General features: G+C 40.8%; 1 protein-coding gene and 1 long non-coding RNA gene across 3 annotated transcripts in view; both read left to right on the top strand.

Annotated features, from left to right (window-relative positions):
- LOC136448898 (uncharacterized) overlaps positions 1-20,000 on the top strand; it is a 136,448-nt gene that overhangs the window by 21,750 nt on the left and 94,698 nt on the right. The window lies entirely within an intron of this gene.
- The window catches only part of LOC136448674 (TBC1 domain family member 10A-like), a 34,600-nt gene continuing 18,782 nt past the window's right edge, over positions 4,183-20,000 (top strand). The window contains exons 1-5 of one of the 2 annotated variants that reach the window (XM_066448317.1): positions 4,183-4,362; positions 5,900-6,238; positions 11,215-11,380; positions 13,295-13,402; positions 18,997-19,103. In XM_066448317.1, coding sequence (XP_066304414.1) covers positions 5,964-6,238; positions 11,215-11,380; positions 13,295-13,402; positions 18,997-19,103 — 656 coding nt within the window. In that variant the 5' untranslated portion in view covers positions 4,183-4,362; positions 5,900-5,963. The remainder of the gene's footprint in view (positions 4,363-5,899; positions 6,239-11,214; positions 11,381-13,294; positions 13,403-18,996; positions 19,104-20,000) is intronic. The other variant, XM_066448325.1, reaches the window with a different exon arrangement.

Here is a 20,000-nt window from a genome sequence, read left to right on the forward strand (position 1 = left end):
AATAACCTACGACTAAAGCCCCCCGGGCCCTCTCACTGGACCCGCGGCACGCTGGCGGCGTCGCTGCGTCCTAAACTGGATTTGTGTTATCCTTGACTTTATAATGGGAATATCATTCAAAACGTACAAGTATGACCAAAAAGACACAAAAAAACAACACCCAAAGCTTAAACAGATTCGTTTTTTGTCGATGAACTTCGTTGAGTGCTTGGTCAATTCGATCGGCCGCAGCGATGCCGCCAGCGTGCCGCGCGTCCAGTGAGGGGGGGGGGGGGCTTTATACAACAGCGCCGTTAGATTTAAGACCATGGACTTCGTGGTAGAAAAGAGGACACCCAGCAATGTTCTGTTCTGTTTGTTGCTCCCTACAAATAGATGTGAACTTGTTTAAGGATCAGAAAATACAACTGTTGCATGTCGTCGCCATAAACCTCGTAACTACTGTAAGCTCCTTCTCATCCTCTCAGAAAAGGAGAGAAAACGGCAAACGGTGACCTGACTATAATCTCGAAGCAGATCTACACGGTGCAAAAAATCGTATATGCTAGGTATGTTTTATCCGGCTGACTGGAGCTTCTCTGGCTAGCATATACGATTTTTGGCACCGTGTAGATCTGCTTCGAGATTAACCTGACTACTGTCAAATATGGAAGGTAATCAAAAGCCGGCCGCTATACGTACACTCCCGGCTACAATTTCCCTGCGCTAATCTAGGTCGGCGGGCATAGTGCTTTGCAAATTAATTGGGCTGCCAAAACAATGTGTCTGAAATCGAAAATTGAAATGTTCACTGAAATTGAAATCGCAGCCAAAATTGAAAATCACCAAAAAAATTGAAAATCACTAGACTCTACCAGCCTCTGCGGGTCGCTGGGAAAATAGTAGAAATTGGCCAAATAGAGTCAACTGTATGAAGGGGGTCGGCTATGGAGATAGGATCCAATATTGCAACCCTGGATGGGAATGTTATCCTCCATGGCCAAAGTCCCCCGGCAAATGTTCTCTCTATAGCCGACGCGGTTAGTCTGGTAGAGACCAGAAAATCACCACCGAAATTGAAAACCACAAGTTCCACAACCAAATTTGAAATCGCCAGAACAATTGAGATTGCCACCAGTATCAGTATCGCCACCACAGCTAGTTGAAATCACCACCGAATTGAAAATCGCCACATTTGAAATCCAATCGCTTTTATGAAATCATCGCTTTGAAGTAAAATTTCAGCTTCCCATCTGATTACTATCTATAGCTAACATTCGTACTGTATTGAAAAAAACAAAAACATATTGGCTTATATCAAGCACATATGATTCATTCCTTGACAAAGACTGGTGTTGATCAAATTTGGGTAAGTCCATTTTTTGTGTGTTGGAAATTGCAGTTCACCTCTGATCTAGAAGCATATATGTTTCTAACATTATCCATATAAAAAATAAAGCAACATGCTGCTTTCTTTTTGGTCATGTGAAATCATGGTTGTTTTCAAAATATATTTCCCCCTTCAAAACATATATGCAATCTTTTATCTTTAAACGTGTAAAAGGGAGGATATTCCTTTCAAATGGACTGTCCCTACGTGTCCAATAGATTGTTTCAAAACTTGTTGGGTAGGGCAGCCTCGGGCTTCATGACTGCTGGGACCATTGACGTTTGATCTAATTAAACTTTCTTTAAAAAAAAACAAAAAAAAACACAACGAAATCCAACAAAAACAAAACAAAACGAAACGTAAATGTCACACGCGGATCTGAAATGCTACTACCTCTCATAGCGTCCTGTGTGAATATTCAGAAGACTCTCTTCGGTTCCACAGTCTCTAAGCTAATCTCCGGATCGTATTGTAATTTCTAGCCCTGCTTTGATCCGTCAGTTTTTTTTCTGGTTTTCAATCATGCGTTGAGCTAAATATATTATAAGAACGGACCACTGAGATGAAATGCTTCCGAGAGATCCTAGGGATCACATACAAAGTCCACAGCTCGATAGTGAAGAACGGAACAGACTCAAGTAAAATATCAGTCTGTACGAAGTTAAGACCTCGACTAACCACAGAAAAGATAAGAAAAGGAAACTGAAGTGGTACGGGAACGTTTCATGGTCATCGGAAGCACATGTAGTAGTATTATAGTAGTAGCGGTAGAATCATGTCTAGTAGTAGAAGTAGAAGTATATGTAGTAGTAGTAGCAGTAGTAGCACGCTTAGTAGTCACAGTAGTAGCAGTGCGTGAAGTAGTAGTAGTACTTGTTGTTTTGAGTACCGCATGAAGAAACAGTAGAAGTAGCAGTAGAATCATGTCTAGTAGTAGTAGTAGAAGTATTTGTAGTAGTACGTAGTAGCAGTAGTAGCGCGCTTAGTAGTCACAGTAGTAGCAGTACGTGAAGTAGTACTAGTAGTAGCAGTTGTTTTAGTACCGCATGAAGAAGCAGCAGAAGTAGCAGTAGTAGCGATAGCACACGAAGTGGTAGTAGTAGGGGTAATAACAGCAGCAGTAGTACTGTAGTAGCGTTAATAGTAGCATCAGTATTAGTATCAGTGCCACCGTGATGAAGTGGTAGTAATAGTGGCAATAGCAGCAGTAGTAGTACTGTAGTAGTAGAAGCAGTAGTAGCAGGAGTATCATTATCAGTGTCACCGTGATGAAGTGGTTGTAATATATATATATGTACTATTACTTAGTGGTAGCAGTATCAGTAGCACCGTAGTAGCAGTAATAGCAGCAGTAGTTGCAGTAGAAGTATTACACATGGCAGTATAAAAATAGCAACAGGAGTAGAAGCAGTACATAAAGCGGCACCTAATTGCACCTACTAAAATTAATGTACAAGAAATAAGTATCAACAAAAAAAGAAAACGTGCCGGCGATAGAAAAGAATTTCATACATTTCATTTAGTCGAAAAGGTTAAAATCATTTGACGAAGGTATGAGGTCGTGGAACTCTAGTTGCAATACAAGTTGTATTTCCATATCCACCAGTGCCGCACACAAACACAAACACAAACACACACACACGCCGGCAGAACTTGAGCAGAGACTGACAGACTGTTGCCAAGAAATAGATGATCATAGATCCACTCTTCGTCATTGGTAAGGAGTACGAGTCCACACTTTTAGAGGACAAACCAGCCTCAAGGCATATAGACTTGTGATGCATCACATTAAGTTAATGTGACTTTTCGCTCGATTTGAATTTAAAATCACCCCGGCCCGTCCAACCAAATCCAGACATTCCAGAAAAGTTCACATTCCTCTAACGTTAAATGTCCGCTTCAAAGTTTAGGAATGTCCACTTTCCTAAAGGGATATTCGATTTAAAGTCAGGGAACGGTCCGCTTCAATTTCTGGAGGAATGTACGCTTTCAAGAGTCTGTTCGGATTTGATTGGACGGGGTGCAAATGTACGCCACTTTTAAATAGGCAGCAGTTAATTACCGGTAATGGCCAATGACAAGTTTGCCGTGGGTACTATGTTAGGACAGAATGTGTATGACATAGTGTTAAATTAAATTAGACTAAATTTAATCTCCGAATTTTATCCAGTTGTAGTGTTTGAATTGTCTTTATATTTTGTTTACCTGGATGTCTAGCCTTCATAAACGTATATATAGCGTTATGTTTAGTGACTTTGTTCAAGAGTACTAGATATTCTTGTGAAACACTTGTCAGTCATATGGTCAAAAGCGAAAGTTATCCTTCATCAAAAGTTTTGATATCAATTTCTATGTACTGCATAATGGTGTGGGCGAGCCCCCGTGCGTTGTGTAACGAACCGGCAAATGTCTAACATGACAGATCAGAGCCTAGATTCAAGATACCACTGCATACTACATGTATGACCATGTACATGTATGTATATATAACGCTGTGTACTTTATTGGTGACTTGACTTATTACCATGATTTTACAAAGGTGGATAGCCAAGTTAGCCAATTTCAATAGCCTTTAGCCCATGTATGTTGTTAATCTTATCCGAAAACGAATGAACAGACATCATTTCATGTACGCACTGGCATCATTTCTCTCTCTTCATCTGCTGTAAATGTGCGTCATCTTGCGGCATAAGCCATTACAACAGTCCCAGAAACAAGCCTATCAGATTCGCCTCGACTTGCAACGTTCGGTATCACTTCCGGTCTGGACGATGACGTCAGGGTAAATTGCCCAATCAGACGTCTTCCTACGAAAGAGCTTCGGTGGTACAGCGTAACTTCCGGTCCAGATGATGAGGTCAACGCCGCCCGGATGGAATGCTGTGGACCGAAATTTTGACAACTGCAAGGCAAAGAGCAAAATGCAACTAAGATCGTGACAAATGATAGCTTGCGGCTGGAATGGAGAAGTCTTTGGATTCACAGATATTCAGGTGAGAGTTGTAGTTGGGCGGAATTTCCCGAAATCGTAGGCGTGTGCGTGCGCACCCCATGTAACTCAGGGAAGGGTCGGAAGGAAAAATATAGCAGATCCGGATTTTGACACCACGAAACTAGTTCAGTAGAGCTTGTTATGATCGTTAAGGAAACAATCTTGCAAGTATTACAGCTATTAAGTCTGTTATGGTGTAAAGTATGTATGTTGTCGTGGCCGTGTTCTTGCTTTGAGTTTTACTTTTAGCCTAGACGCCATTGTTGAAAACTAGACAAGAGAGGGTTGCTCATAAATTATATCAATACCGCATAAATTGATCTGAACAAAATTAGCTTTTTTGTGTAGAACTACAGCCCATGACGAAAAGAGCACCCATGGGTAAAGTTGCGCGAGCAGAATATTTTATATTTCTAGCAAGTAAGGGATTTATACATGTAACTTTCAGTTGTCAAATCATCTTAAATTAATATCTAGGATGTTATGATATTGTACCCCGATTATTGTCTGAGAACTATCATAAAGTCGATTTATTTAGAAATGCTGCTGTTATTTTCTGATCATTTTTGGCAATATTCCGTGAAAAAGAAATCTTCACAAGATTGCACAAGGAAGTTTACACAGAAAGGGTGTGGTTAGGGATGAATTGAGGGCATCAAAAATGTTGACTCCGAATATCCTTTTTATGCACCCATGTGACTTAATTTGAGATTATATGAGTTTATCAGTGACATGACATGATAAATCAGATTTATGTCATACCTGGGCCGCGATAACGTTTGATGTGGGTGTTCCGGGACTTTGTATTTTACAGTATCACATGGTCTTGTACTTGTATCACACCAACTGCCAAGTAATAATTCGAATGCAAAGGCAGAGCCTGGAAAAAATGCTGTAAAAATTAAAACTCTGGATTTTGACATTAGAATTGCTGTTCTGACAATTTTTGTTTGAGGACACAAAATACTGACGCGTTTTGCATTGAAATTCGTGTTTTCTCGGGTGGGTATCACTTACAATTTAGGTTACATATACATTATAAAAAATACAGCATGGTGTATAGTATATGTATATATACATACATGTATATGATTAACTCATCATGCATGCATAATGGTCAGAGGTCAACACGTGAGGAAACAGTAGGCCAATTGCGTTGTTGATTTACTAGACGATTGTTTGATCCAAAGGTCAGGAATGTAGGGAAACTGTTACCTGTGTCGTTCCCACATTTCTTTTGCAAAATGATTGATACAGCTGGATTGATATCTGCGCTGTTGGACCAAGGAGGTTTAAATCAAACCTTCTTGCTTGAACTATTGTCATATTTTTAAAAGAACCCTTCCAAAAGACGGGTGCAGCCCCAACCGAGATGTCTCCAACATAGGATTGAACCGGGATCTCACATGTACGGTTACCAACTAATTGGGACCAGGAGCTCAACTGTGAGGCTGCTACCAGTTGAGCTACATGTACAGGGACATCCCTAAATATTTATATTACCTGTCAGTAATAATGTGTATCTTTTTTCCATGTAGGTCCACAGACTAGGCTGGGATAGAGGGATCACTTTCATGTTGGTAAAGTTGACGGCCGAACACGATGACGAGCCACAGCCAGACTAGCTCTCCGACGGGGATCAAACCCATCCCTGCCGTCCACGAACTCTCGGTGTCGCGCGACACGCTCGGTACCTGCACCTCCATCACGGACACCGTAGAACTGGAAGGGTCCACTAACACCCTGGGGAGTAGCGACGTTGACTCGGAGATGAACGGAGGGATGGTCGGCGCGATGGGCGAGGACTGGGAGGGTTCGCCGATGAAGAAGGTGGACAGATATGGATTCATGGGTGGGACCCAGTATACGGAAGATGGGTAAGTGATTGCATGTACTGTAAATACCTTTAAGGTCTCATTCCCGTATTACTCCGAGTGGGTACCCTAAAAGAATCTGTTGCCAAAAAATCAACGGCTGCATGAATTGTGTGTTTATATCGGTGGGAAATTCTCTTTTAGCCAGTCCAGCCGATCTCAAGCGTCAAACTGATGAAAGCTTGTTTGTATCTGAAGAAATTAGCAGGGAAAGTTCGGCAGCCGCGCGTGAGGTCGGACGTACACAGCCAGCCATTATAGGTGATGCGGTCATGCGCTTACAGCTGGAAAGTGCATTTTTCGGGTTGTAGCTGAGTGCAGTTTGTAATTGCTATAAAAAGAGATTCTATGTAGTGAAACTGTTGGCAATTTTTTTACATGTAACATGATCTAGGCTAAATGTTCTCAACATAACATGAATGATATTGGTGCATTTTCTGTAGCTTCATTACGAACGCGCCCTTGTAAAACATGTATTATAACATGTAAGCCTATGGGGCGAAGAAACTCATGAATGAGACCTTAAGTTTGTAGTGATCTAACTTCACAGGAGGATTTAGAAAATGGATTGTCCGCTGTGGTTAAATGCGGTTGAAACAAGGGAGTATGCGTGGAGAAAATAGAACAAGCAATTTTTGTGTTTTTTTTAAAGTTTGCGGACTGAGAACATTAAACCACAGTGAAAACTTTCAACATCTACAGTATACTGTGGATGGGTAAGTAATTGCATATATAACTGTCACAGTGGTTGAAATTGAAGCACCAATATTGTTACTGTCGTGTTAAGTACATATCTTTGTATAAAATCTGTAACTATATAGCCGGTATAACCACCCTTTGGTATAACACATCAGCTGAAATCTAGTCATTGATAAGGAGATGAGTGAAAATTCAGAGAACAGAAATCTTTTTATGTGAATTTTTTTTCAGAATACATACATGTATACCGGTATGTACAATGTACATGCAAAATGCCAAATTTTAGCAATGAAACAAGTCTGTTAACTGTCAGAATGAAAAAAAGTTGAATAGAAAATTCACTTAGGTCTTTAAACGTATCTGCAACATAGCAATGTGATGGATACATGCATATACATGGGTAGTCACCACACCATGACTCAGTCATTGATTGCTGGAAATTTTCATTGTAGTCTTGCCTATGTCAACATGTCTGTCGTAGAGTGTCTGAAACAGAAAGTGTAACTCAAATTGGACTTTTAAAGGCAAGCTTAGGCAACCAAAGCAATGTTAGACCAAAAAAATGGAAAAAAAAAATGCTAAAATCTTTATGGTAGCGACATTTACTAACATTGTTTAGCACATCTGCGTAATAACTTCATACTTTTTTTTAGGATTTTAAAACCGCACAAAATCGTGTATTACGATGACCCCCTTAGTTTCGCAAGCCTACAAAAACTCTGGCCACGATTTTCAGTTAGTTCTCACATCACAACAATGTCATATTTTTGCATCATGGACGTTGCTATACATTATGATAGTGTTGCTTGAAGTTTTGAACTAATCATGAAAAGAAATGACTAAATATATTGACTTTCAAAATCCAATTTTTGGGCCTTACTATTGCTTGTGTTTCCTTTAAAGAATGCACGAGTATTTGTAAATGTCTTTCAATTTCAATTCCTAGTAGAAGAAAAAGTTGTCATTCAACATCTACTGTATTATCACTATTAGTGACAAGACATGGAAAGATAACAGTATACAAGATGATATGTCTCCTTCCCCAATTGTCTTACTGAAAGAAATCTTGATAATCTTTCGATACCTTGTGCTGTAAAGGCTTTAGTTTTCATTTGAAGAGATTGTGCTATCCTGATATGTATATCCGTACATGTATATTTGATTTCCTCTTGATAACAGGATAGTGATAGGTATGTATAAGGACCCCTCCCTCCGACCTTGCTTGACTATGTGAAGACACACGCACTTACTGTGTGTCTTGTCGAGGCCTTGCCCAAGTGTCACTTACAAATATCGGCCTTATCCTGACGTGTCATCAGTTCCCAACTGCAGACACCCCCCTGGCAAACTGTTATCTGAGAAATGTCAAGCAAACAAATCAGGGCGTCTGCCAAACAAATTAGTCGTATTTGTGAGGATGTGGACCAAGGACAGAGTTACTGTTGACAATAGCAGGAGGGTGGGACTGCTTGGGAGTGTAGGCCGGGGACTGACCCTCTGAACTCTTTCATGTAAATCACGCCATTCTGGTAGTGGGTCATTCAACTGTGTTTGTTTGTATCATTTAAGGCCACACCAATTTAATTTCTTGGTTAACGGATTTTTTTAAAATTTTAGCAGAAAAAAATCATGAAAACAGAAGGCTGGGGTGAAAACTTGCACCTGACCCTGTTCACTCCTTGAAATTGTGTGCACCAAAGTACAAACTTTCCTCTGAGATTCTGTTTTCCTGTTGATTTTCCAATCTAGCATTTAAAAAAAATTCTGTTAGCCAAGAAATTAAAATGGTGTGGCCTTAAACTGCATGAAGAATGGAGGTAAAATTGTTTTGGGTGTGTGTGTGTGTGTTTCCAGATAGTTTAGGTCAGCATAATGTGAGAATCCTTTGAATGGATTGTGATAATATTTGGCACATGGGTAGGTCTTGGGAAGACGAAGGTCAAGGTCAATTTTGGGTCCCCTGGTGTGTGACTTGGTACTGCAGCAGAACTGTTTTTTTGACCTGGGTTTGCTATGGTTGTGTTATGTGTACTACTGTTTTACATGAAACTGTGAATTTGAAAGATCCTGCAACTCTTGATGTTATGGTGCCATTTTAAGAAGACAAAAATACAATTTCATGTCATGAAGTTAAAATCTTTTTGACAAATGGAGTAAGATTTTTGTCCAGCAAGCAAATTTCTGTCCTGGGACGGAGGGATGGGTCCTGGAGACAACCCTCTGGTTTGGTTCACCTTTATATACAGTAACACACAGTCTAATATCAACCATATAAAGCATGGCAGTGTTGACTATAGGGCTGACCCCAAAGTTGCGTTGTGCAGTAGAGTACAAAACATTTGAATACCTTTATAGTCCCTACTTAAAATCTTTAAACCTTTGTTTTCCTTGAAATTTTTTGCCCAATCTGGATACTTTTTTGGTTAGAGGGAACAGGTAGGGTCTTAGCTTTCCTATTTTGGGTGAACTTTGTTTAATTTGCCATCTTAGTTGGCGTAAGGATAGATGTGAGTTGTTGGGTCATGCAGACCCTGGATACATCAGAGATCTGGGGTCAAACTCAAAGGTAGGGTTTCCTTGAAACTGGCAGCTTTCCTCAAAGTCAAAGTTTGAGCTGTACAACCCTCTGTTTTCTTTGTATGGTTATCAACTAAACTTGTGACTTTCCACTGTAGAAGAACTTTTAAGATTGAAGTTTGGGTTAGTACTTTTATGAAGCCTTGCTTAACATGCTTTCCTATGGGCAGCCATAACTTTGAGGTCAGCCCTGTATCCAACAGACCTGTGCAGACAGCACTGTATGTGCAGACAGTCTTTTCTTGCCAGAAGTTTGCCTCCAGCAATGGGGCTATTTGAGCACACGCTGTGCCAAACATATAAATATGTCACAAATACTAGGTCACCTCCCCACTGTAATAGAAGGCTTCTAAACTGGGCGCTTGTCACTAGAGATTGTAAGGCGATATTGTGTTCTGCTTCCCGCTATGTTTTGTACCCTGTAAAAGTGCCAAATATGAAGTGTAAAAGTCTCAAATTCTTTGAGTTTGTGATACAAAAACAGTCTGTTCAAAAGACATATTAGATTTAGTAGGCAACATTTTCATGTAATATCCCCTTTCCACAAGTCTAGACGCTGAGCACCAAAATTTGACAGATGTTACTGTAAATGCATTTAAGTTTGCGTGGTTTTTATTTCGGGCTAAGCCGCTAAGGGGAAAACGGAGTGTTCGCGGCAGTGCCATAGTCACATACTGCTACTGTATTGGACACAATTATGTTTGCGGTAGTTTTAAGTTTGCGGTGAAACGGTCTCTGCTAAAACTGCGAACATAAAATAACCATGAACATTTCTGCTTTTACAGTATTGTTCAACAGTCAACAAAATCCATTGAGAAAGAAGACATCTATTTTCTTTTCTACTGTGTGTTTTGTTGCCATTTAATCATATTTTTACATCTTGAATATTATTCCAATTATGAAATCTTATTTTAGTCACTGTATGGTCACTGTCCATTGAAAAAGGGGTCTATTTGATTAGATGCAAGAAGTTGGAGTATTTGGCTTCCAAAAATTGGATATTTTCTGCCTCTGCCATACTACAAGTACAAGTCTGAAATTTTTCTTCAAAACTATTATTGGGAGCTCAAATGTATTTTGGAGTTACCACAAACAATGTCAAGTCTTATGGGAAAAACTGGTCATTTGAGGAAGTATTTTTGCTGCTAGGGAAGTTCTTGAGTGTTCGTCCATGTCATTGTCCCTTCTGGCTGTACTTTCAACACTTCCTGAACATAAATCATACTGTCAGTATATATGTATGTGCGTCAATCAGTCAACTTTGACAAGTCATGACCTTGCCTTTTCACCTTGGTCACGTACAGATTGCATTGAGTTTCGTTCTATTTTTTGGAGCAATTTGACCTTCAAATGTTTTCATATGGTTACTAACACTTTGTAGAAAGTGTATTTTTGCCAAGTGGTGGAATAACCTGTTGACTGAAAGTTCTCTACTTTTCCTTTCCCCAGTCCCAATCTGCCAGTGGAAGTAGCGAGACAACGAGAGCTGAAATGGCTGGACAGGCTGATGAACTAAGAAAACATGATAGTTGAACTTGAAGTCCTCAACGTGTAATTGAATGTTTCGTTTCCCCAGTCCCAATCTGCCAGTGGAAGTAGCGAGGCAGCGAGAGCTGAAATGGCTGGACATGCTGATGAACTAAGAAAACATGATAGTTGAACTTGAAGTCCTCAACGTGTAATTGAATGTTTCGTTTCCCCAGTCCCAATCTGCCAGTGGAAGTAGCGAGGCAGCGGGAGCTGAAATGGCTGGACATGCTGGGCAATTGGGACCGTTGGATGAGCAGGAGGTTCAAAAAGGTGCGGGACAATGATATTTCTGACAGCACCACACATCCTATCTGGAGAACAGTAAAGCCCCACCCGAAGGTAAACACGAAAGCGCCCGTCGAAAACGAGCGCTCGCAAGGTCTCTTTTTTTTTGCCCCCCCATCCCGCATTAATTAACACATTAACCGCCAACTCGGCATTGAAGAACTGGAAAATGTACAAGAAAAAGCTTAAAGTAATCATCGATGTTATTATCCCCCCCCAAACAGAAACGTTTTCCATAAAACATTCCAATACATGTATGTTGTGTTATTTTCCTTTTTTTCTGTTTTTCATGCAGAAAGCTAGTCATCCTGCCGTTACAGGACAGAGAGCCCCAGAAAAGCTAGTTCTAGATGGCTAGGAGCTCATTTTACCGAAGAAGATTCTTTTAGAAAAGAGAGCCTCCTTCTAGACCCTGTACCTTCCAGTATCATAACATTTTCCATGTTCCTCTAATGCCTGTGTGTCCGTGTGTGTTTTGCTTTCTCCCTCAATAATTGTGTACTAATCTTTACTTTGAAGTGACCAAGTGATGATTTCTCAATACCTCCATTCAGATATTTTTTTAACCAATAGGAAATCAGTATTTGATAATCAGGCCAACCTCTTTTGGATCTACACATTTGTCAACCAATCAGTAGGTGGCAAAATTGTTGTCAGCCAATCAGGATATTCTAGTCAAAACAATTTTTGACCAATGAAAAACCACATTCAAAACAACCAATGACAGAAAACCTTAGCTTGTAAATGAGTAAGAAGTTGTGATTGGCCATCCTCGATTTTTAGAAATAATGTGCACTGTGATTGGTTGCTGATCTTGTGACCTTCAAAAATCTAAAAAAATAGTTTCATGACTTGGACACTTGGCTTTAGAAAATGCATGCAATTAAAACTATTTTAGATTCTGGTATGTCAATTTTTTCCTTGATTGTGATGTTTTAGTGGCCATGGTCTGTGGTTGTGTTGTGTTGTATCTTAATTTCATGTTATACAAGCTTCTTTATTATACATTACATGTTGTATTGTTTCTGTGGAAGTGTTACTAAAACCTCTTCATGTCGCTTAAACAACAGCAAGGACTTTTAAGAGGTAGGACTGGAATAAATAACCATGCAAAAAAGTCTTCTAACATTGATGGCAAGACTTTATAACATCTTTCTTGTCCTGTGTATTTCTCTGAATTTTCCTAGCCTAGTTAACTTCTCTCTGATGATTTTCTTAGTGTAGCCAATTTCTTTCTGATAAATTTCTGATGAAACATACTTCTAAGACTCGCTACTACAGTAGTATATAGTAGAGCACATAGTTTCTTACTCTGCCCCTTTTATAGTAGAGATGCTTCCATTGAAAAATGAGATTTTTAAAATGCCATGCAAAGGCTCAAATATGTCAGAAATAAAAAGAGCCTGGTGTAACAAGTAAAGTAACGACCATCCAACAGTAACCATGTCATACTCAGAGTGCCACTCTCATTCCCTTTTTTTTTACATCGACCAATGCCACTATTTCCCCCTTGAGAAAGACATACAAAACAATACAGGTTTGGCTATCGCAAACCTGTAAATTAGGCTGAGCAAATATATACAAAAATGCAGATTGAATTTTTCCCTCTCAAAAATAGAGGGACCCACAGCTATGAGTAGGTAAACAATGGTAGGTATATGTCCTTCAATTCTACCACTTCACATCTGAAATGGTCGGAGTACGAATGTTGATGTTGGCAGGAGGCCTTATCGTCAAAGTGCGACTTATTATAGGAACTGAACAAGGGAGCACAAACCAGAAGTTTTCTTACTTATGTAGTAGCCCCTACTCTGGGTTCACACGTCTTTACCAATCAAGTTTCGCTTCCAAAATACACCGAAGTTTGTCAGTTTGTAGTTCCTGGTAAGTACAGAAATCTCCATTCCTGTGGTGTGCTCTACTTTAGCCTGACTTGTGTGGCGTGTGTTATGACCCTGTCGTGTACAGGTGAAACAGCGCTGTCGGAAAGGAATCCCGGCGTCCCTACGCGGTCGAGCGTGGCAGTACCTGTCCGGCAGCAAGAAGTACATGGAAGCCAACCCGGGCAAGTTTGACGTAAGTTCTGTTTCTTTTCTTTTCTTTTCTTTACTTCCTTGTAGAACAACTTACAAGTTGGGATCTTGGTGTATGTTGTGCATTGTGCACAGTATTAAAAGGCAGAGCCATCCCTCTCCTTCCACCACCTTTTACCTCCTTAAGCCCCCGTCGCAAATAAGAAATTAAGCTTGGCCGACATGTTGGCGAGCTTCAAATGTGCATTTTCGGCCGAAGTACGGCCAACGTCCTGTAGATTACGCGGGCTTCGGGTGATTTTTAGAAATCAAAGTTGATCCAAATATTGGCCTTTTACCGGGTTAGTTGATACTGACTTCGTCCATGTCCAAGAGGGGGATTTTTAGTTTTTTTTGTTTTCGACGGACATAGCCCAAGATTTTCATAGGAAAATACGGTCGACGCTTAGGCGATTTTGAAATTCGGTGCGCTTCGGACGATCTACAAAGTCGGCCGACGCTTGCATGAATTGTGACGCCGGCTTAAGCGGATCATGAAGTTAGGCACCCATTTTTACACCTGGGTGGAGTAAGGAAAGTCACGATAATTACCTTATCCAACTCCAAGGACACAATGTTGATCCAGGAATGTCAGGACTTGAACCCATGACCTCTTGATCTCAAGTCCCTAGCACTCCGCCATTAGACGCCTCATCATCTATTTGTATAAACTTGTAACATTAGAACCCAGAAAGCTACGAGATAATCTACAAAATAGCCTTCCTACACATGGAGAAAACTTATCCTATCTACTCTACTAGGATTATGTCCCATACATGGAATTCCAGCGGTGGGGTTTCTTTCAGCATCGTGTCAAGGGGGACCCCTCTCAATTTCAGGTCAAACTTTGTTGTAAATCTACACATTACCATTACGGATGACTTTCTTTTCCTACAAATATATACCATTACAGTATATGGTCCAAGTGCCAGAAATAAAAAACTAGAAAGAATATTGGAATGTAAGGCTCAAGTCCTGGTCTGTAGCAAATATTTGGTACTTCACCTATATTTACACGTATTGCCCTTTTTGACCTCTACGATGTATTTGATCTTTGCACCAGTTTACTTTCTGTACTCAAGAGCGTTAACATCCTAGGTTCACTCTTTTAACTTGTCGTATCCTTACTCAAGTCATCAATAGCCTCTTATTTCTGTAGCAGACACAGGTTTTATTACTTTTTATCGTCACAATTTACAAGAGAGTGAAAAAGAAATGAAAAACAGTGCCAGAAGCCCTTCTGTATGATGAAAGGGTGCTCATGTGTTTGGACTTTAAGAGATAATCCTGTGACATTCCAGTGATATTTGTTTCGGGGGCAGCGTGCTTCAACTGGGACATGTAACACCAACAATCATGTAATAGTACTAACACCACCAATCTTTCGACGGGGATCTTATCATGGTCAAGTGTATATGTGTTCAACATCATCTTTATTGCACAAGACACACAATTAAAATCGACAACGTACAACATACAAGATGAAAGATTTAAAAAACCTAGGCTGACCCCTTAATCAGTAGAATCTGGAGGGCGCAAGGTAACGTTACGTGCATCTGCCTTCCGAAACATAAAGACATACTGTATTGCACGAGATATTTGCTGTATTGCACTTACATGATATTCTACATAGTTGTTGATACATGTTACTCCTGAAAATCTGTCTTTGGTTGAAGGATTTTTGTCCTCTGCAGTCAAATATTCTTGGAGCAGGCTAGCATTAACACCACCAATCTTTCGGCAGGGATCTTATCATGGTCAAGTGTATAATACATTGTTACTCCTAAAAATCTGTCTTTGGTTGAAGGATTTTTGTCCTCTGAAGTCAAATATTCTTGGAGCAGGCTAGCATTCAATAATGGGGCATGGTTCACTTATGATAGAGACACAACACTGGACCATCACTGACAGTATGACATGGATGTCAGGCCTCAAAATTAACTTTTTTCCCTACTGTCCCAGCATTGTCCCAAAAATAAATCTCAACTGTCCCGAAGTGAGGATGGACTGTCCCAACCCTATTTTCAGAAATTATGTATTACAACAACTGTAAAGCTCAGTAAGAGTACAGTATTGCTGTGTAAGCTTATTGTCCATTGAAATAATCAACTCAGATTCAAACTTATCTTCTTCTTTTTTTATTAGACAACAACAGATTTATTACATTATATCTTATGGATAGTAGTGCAACGTCCACTGCACATTTACAGGTAGACCACTTGCTGCAGTGTCTTATCATGTAACAAGTGGCAAGTGGGAACTGGGAACTTCAAAAAGTCATTTTAAGAACATAATCTTTTTCTGAAAATAAACAGTACTCAGTGAGTCACTGAGTGACACTAGTCTAGTACATTTACAGGGACCACTTGTACTTTATCAGTGGCAGGTGGGAAGAAAAGAATGAACAGTGTTCTCGCCAGGTTTTTTTCACAGCATCGGGGCAGGGGTTCGGGGGCTGCCTTAAGCCCCCGACGGGGTCCAGGGGCAGAGCCCCGTTGGGGGGACCCAGGGGGGCGAAGCCCCCCGGAAGCTCTTGCATTTTAGGGTATTGAGAAGGCTTTTTTTTCAGTTTTGAGGGTCATATTTATGACAATCGTGGCAGTCAATCAACTTCTCCACAGGACCTTGACATACAATACTTCTGGTGAAAGACAACTTGAAACTCAGAAACAACAATATCAATAGTCTATTTAGCTACTCAACAATATCAATAGTCGATACCAGTTTTCCTTTTTTTGGCTGTGTCCGGCTGTCCTAAGTCGAAGCGCAACAATCGTCGCTGTCAGAAGTTTTCTTCGGTGCGAAATTGGAAGCGATATTCCTGGTATAGTACGCTTCGACGCCGGCATGTTTCCAGAAAAATCGCCGCCGAGGTGATCTTCCCTCGGCGGTCGGCGGCGAAAATCCTAATACGAAAGTCCCTTGCCTTGGCCCGTCTAAGAAATCGCGTCACCCCTCTCCCCCAAGTACATACGCCGCCGGCCCGTTCCAGGAAGCCGAAACCGCTGTTCTGCGTCTTACAGATAACGTGGAACTTCCGTCTAATAAAAACTTTGTACAAGCATCGCTGTGGGAAAGTTAAGGGAACGTAAAATCGTCAGAGGTTCGCTGTTGACTGGCACACGGAGATCCTACTCGCGCGTTTTCCCACAAAGTTGCCGCTGATTGACAGTCGGCAGCCTTTGATGACAGTCGCGACCATGGCGACGTCGGCGGCAGAAAGTCTGCTAAAAGGAAAGTCGGCGGTTTGTGGGCGGTACCACAAATTTGCAGTAGCCGAATCGTCCAATCATGGCGAAGCTTCTAAATAAGTTGAAACTTTATCTTCCTCTTTTGTAAAAATTAATTTTCTGTGCATTAATTCGCTGTTATGGATGGGAAAATGACGTAACCTTGCTCTAGAAATTTGTCAGAAATTAGCCTCCGTTGCAGACTCTGAAGCGGCTTTTTGGGGGGCTAAATAATACACTTTTTGCAGCCACCCCGTAACTATCAGCCATCCTGTAACCAGCAGCCGCCTAGAGTCTGCGGTATTGCGCCTTGTCAAAGCGAAATTAAAATCACGTTAGGGCGATTAACGCAGAGGTGCGAATTTCCTGCCTATGGTAGACCGCACAATAAGAACAGTATACACGCACCTCCCCCAGTCAGTGTGCTGTCACGCTTGTGGCAAAATAGTTTGTCATTTCTCATTAAAAACCCGTTTTTCAAGACTCAATCGAAGAAAGTCATCGAAGAAAACAAGGAAAAACGTAAACAAAACAAGAATTTTCGCCCGTGCATTTCAGCCCCTACGTCGTGATTTGCCGCGGTTCGCATTCATTTCTGGCCGTATTCGACACAACACATATTTCTTTGAATATTTTTCCGTGAAAATTCTCCGTATGTACCGTAGATAAATCGTTATTTTCGCTAAGAATTCACATAAGTCACGACGCTCGCTCGAGTCGCAACCCGCCCCGTCCAACAAGACGTAAACAAAACAAGAACCGCGGCAAATCACGACGTAGAGGCTGAAATGCACGGGCGAAAATTCTTGTTTTGTTTACGTCTTGTTGGACGGGGCGGGTTGCGACTCGAGCGAGCGTCGTGACTTATGTGAATTCTTAGCGAAAATAACGATTTATCTACGGTACATACGGAGAATTTTCACGGAAAAATATTCAAAGAAATATGTGTTGTGTCGAATACGGCCAGAAATGAATGCGAACCGCGGCAAATCACGACGTAGGGGCTGAAATGCACGGGCGAAAATTCTTGTTTTGTTTACGTTTTTCCTTGTTTTCTTCGATGACTTTCTTCGATTGAGTCTTGAAAAACGGGTTTTTAATGAGAAATGACAAACTATTTTGCCACAAGCGTGACAGCACACTGACTGGGGGAGGTGCGTGTATACTGTTCTTATTGTGCGGTCTACCATAGGCAGGAAATTCGCACCTCTGCGTTAATCGCCCTAACGTGATTTTAATTTCGCTTTGACAAGGCGCAATACCGCAGACTCTAGGCGGCTGCTGGTTACAGGATGGCTGATAGTTACGGGGTGGCTGCAAAAAGTGTATTATTTAGCCCCCCAAAAAGCCGCTTCAGAGTCTGCAACGGAGGCTAGTCAGAAATACCGTTAAGAATTAATTCTATCCCCGCGCTGACAGAGAAAGGAATCTTTTACAAAGAACAACTTCTGTGTTGGTCAACCGCGGACTGTTAACTTCCAAATAAGGAGATTCCCCGGGAATCTGATACATTTACGGCTGTTCTGATAGTCGGGAACCGCCCCGCAGATTGTGCACATGGAGACCTACTCGGCTATTGTTTACGTTTTCGCGCGATGCTGCCAGCGGCACACGAGCCGATTTACTGTGATTTCCCGCAACTTACCATTAAAAACTGACGTCGCCACACATTTGAAAATGACGTGGTCGTCTTAGATTACGTTTTGGTCGCTTGCGGTCCGGATCCGGTCTACCGCGGGGAGATCGGACATTCTGATGTTGATTAGTTGATTATTTTCCAATTGTCCCAAAAGTGTCCCAAATAGATTTTTCAGTTGTCCCGGCCTAAATTTTAGTGGCCCCGGGACATCGGGACATAGTTAAGATCGAGCCCTGGATGTCAGATAATTTTTTTCTAAGTATTCCGTACATTTTCTATGCTGAACTGTGTGTTCATATATGTTTTTGACCTTTGACTTTCCCCCACTGCACCTTTGCAATTAGGGGTTAAGGACTGTCACAGTAAGGCTATCCATTTACAAGAAAGGTTATTGATTGATTGATTGATTGCTTGATTGATTGATTGATTGATGCTATACCTGAAGAAAGGGCAAAGGCCAGTAAGGCTATCCAATTGCAATAGAGGTTATTGATTGATTGATTGATTGGTCAATTGATCAATGGATGGGTGGATTGATTTATTGATTGATTGATTTATCGATTATACCTTAAGAAAGGGCAAAGGCCAGTAAGGCTATCCAATTGCAATAAAGGTTATTGATTGATTGGTTGATTGATTGATTGATTATACCTTAACTTGATAAAGTTTATTGATTGGTTGATTGATTAATTGATTGATTGATTGATTGATTGATTCTGTCTTCTACAGGAAATGGATAAGATGGCAGGCGACCCAGTGTGGGTAGAAGTGATAGAGAAGGACCTCCACAGACAGTTTCCCTTCCATGAGATGTTCTGTGCTCGAGGTGGTCATGGGTAAGGGACAGGGTTTTATCATTTATGCTACAATCGCTCTCTAGATGTCCCTGTAGCTCAACAAGTTAGCAACCTCACAATTGAGCTTAAAGGCAACCAAAGCAATATTAGGGTCCAAAAAATGGAAATATTAGGGTCCAAAAAAAAAAATGCTAAAATCTTTATGGTAGTGACATTTACTAACACTGTTAAGCAGTGTTCTCGCCAGGCCTTTTCAGCATAGGGGCCCCCTATGCTGTGATTTGGACCCCCTATGCTGTGGTCTGGACCCCTATGCTGTGTTTCAACCAGCATAGGGGTGTTTCTTTCTGCAAAGAACCTTGTGACCCTTCATAAATCTTATAAAAAGTTCATATTTGGCTTTAGAATGAGGCTGTAACAGAGGAAAAACTTTACTTCACAAAATTTATCCCTCAAAATGCAGGAAATAGTGTCTCATTGGGTTATGAATTCAAAAATTTTCCGGGGGAACAAGCCAGACTCCCTACTCTGTGGTAATTTCTTCGTATCTTACGCCGCGTAAAGTTGGCCTTCTGTACCTGACCCCTATGCTGTGAAAAAATTCTGGCGAGAACACTGTGTTAAGCTAATTTGTGTAATAACTTCATACTGTGAGAATTTTAAAACCGTGCAAAAAGATCCCCTTAGTTTTGCGAAAAACCCCTGCAACGATTTTCAGTGAGTTTTCACATCACACGTCATATTTTTGGATAATATTAATGGGCGATACTATACATTGTAATAGGGTTGTTTGAACTAATCATTATATAAAATTTACCCCATAAATTGACTTTCAAAATCCGATTTTCGGGCCCTAATGTTGCTTGGGTTTCCTTTTAGGTACAAAGGCTCTCCTTAAACATGGATATAAAAATTATAATTATAAAACTTAACATC

The sequence above is a fragment of the Branchiostoma lanceolatum genome, chromosome 1 (genome assembly GCF_035083965.1).
Source record: "Branchiostoma lanceolatum isolate klBraLanc5 chromosome 1, klBraLanc5.hap2, whole genome shotgun sequence".
Taxonomy (NCBI): domain Eukaryota; kingdom Metazoa; phylum Chordata; class Leptocardii; order Amphioxiformes; family Branchiostomatidae; genus Branchiostoma; species Branchiostoma lanceolatum.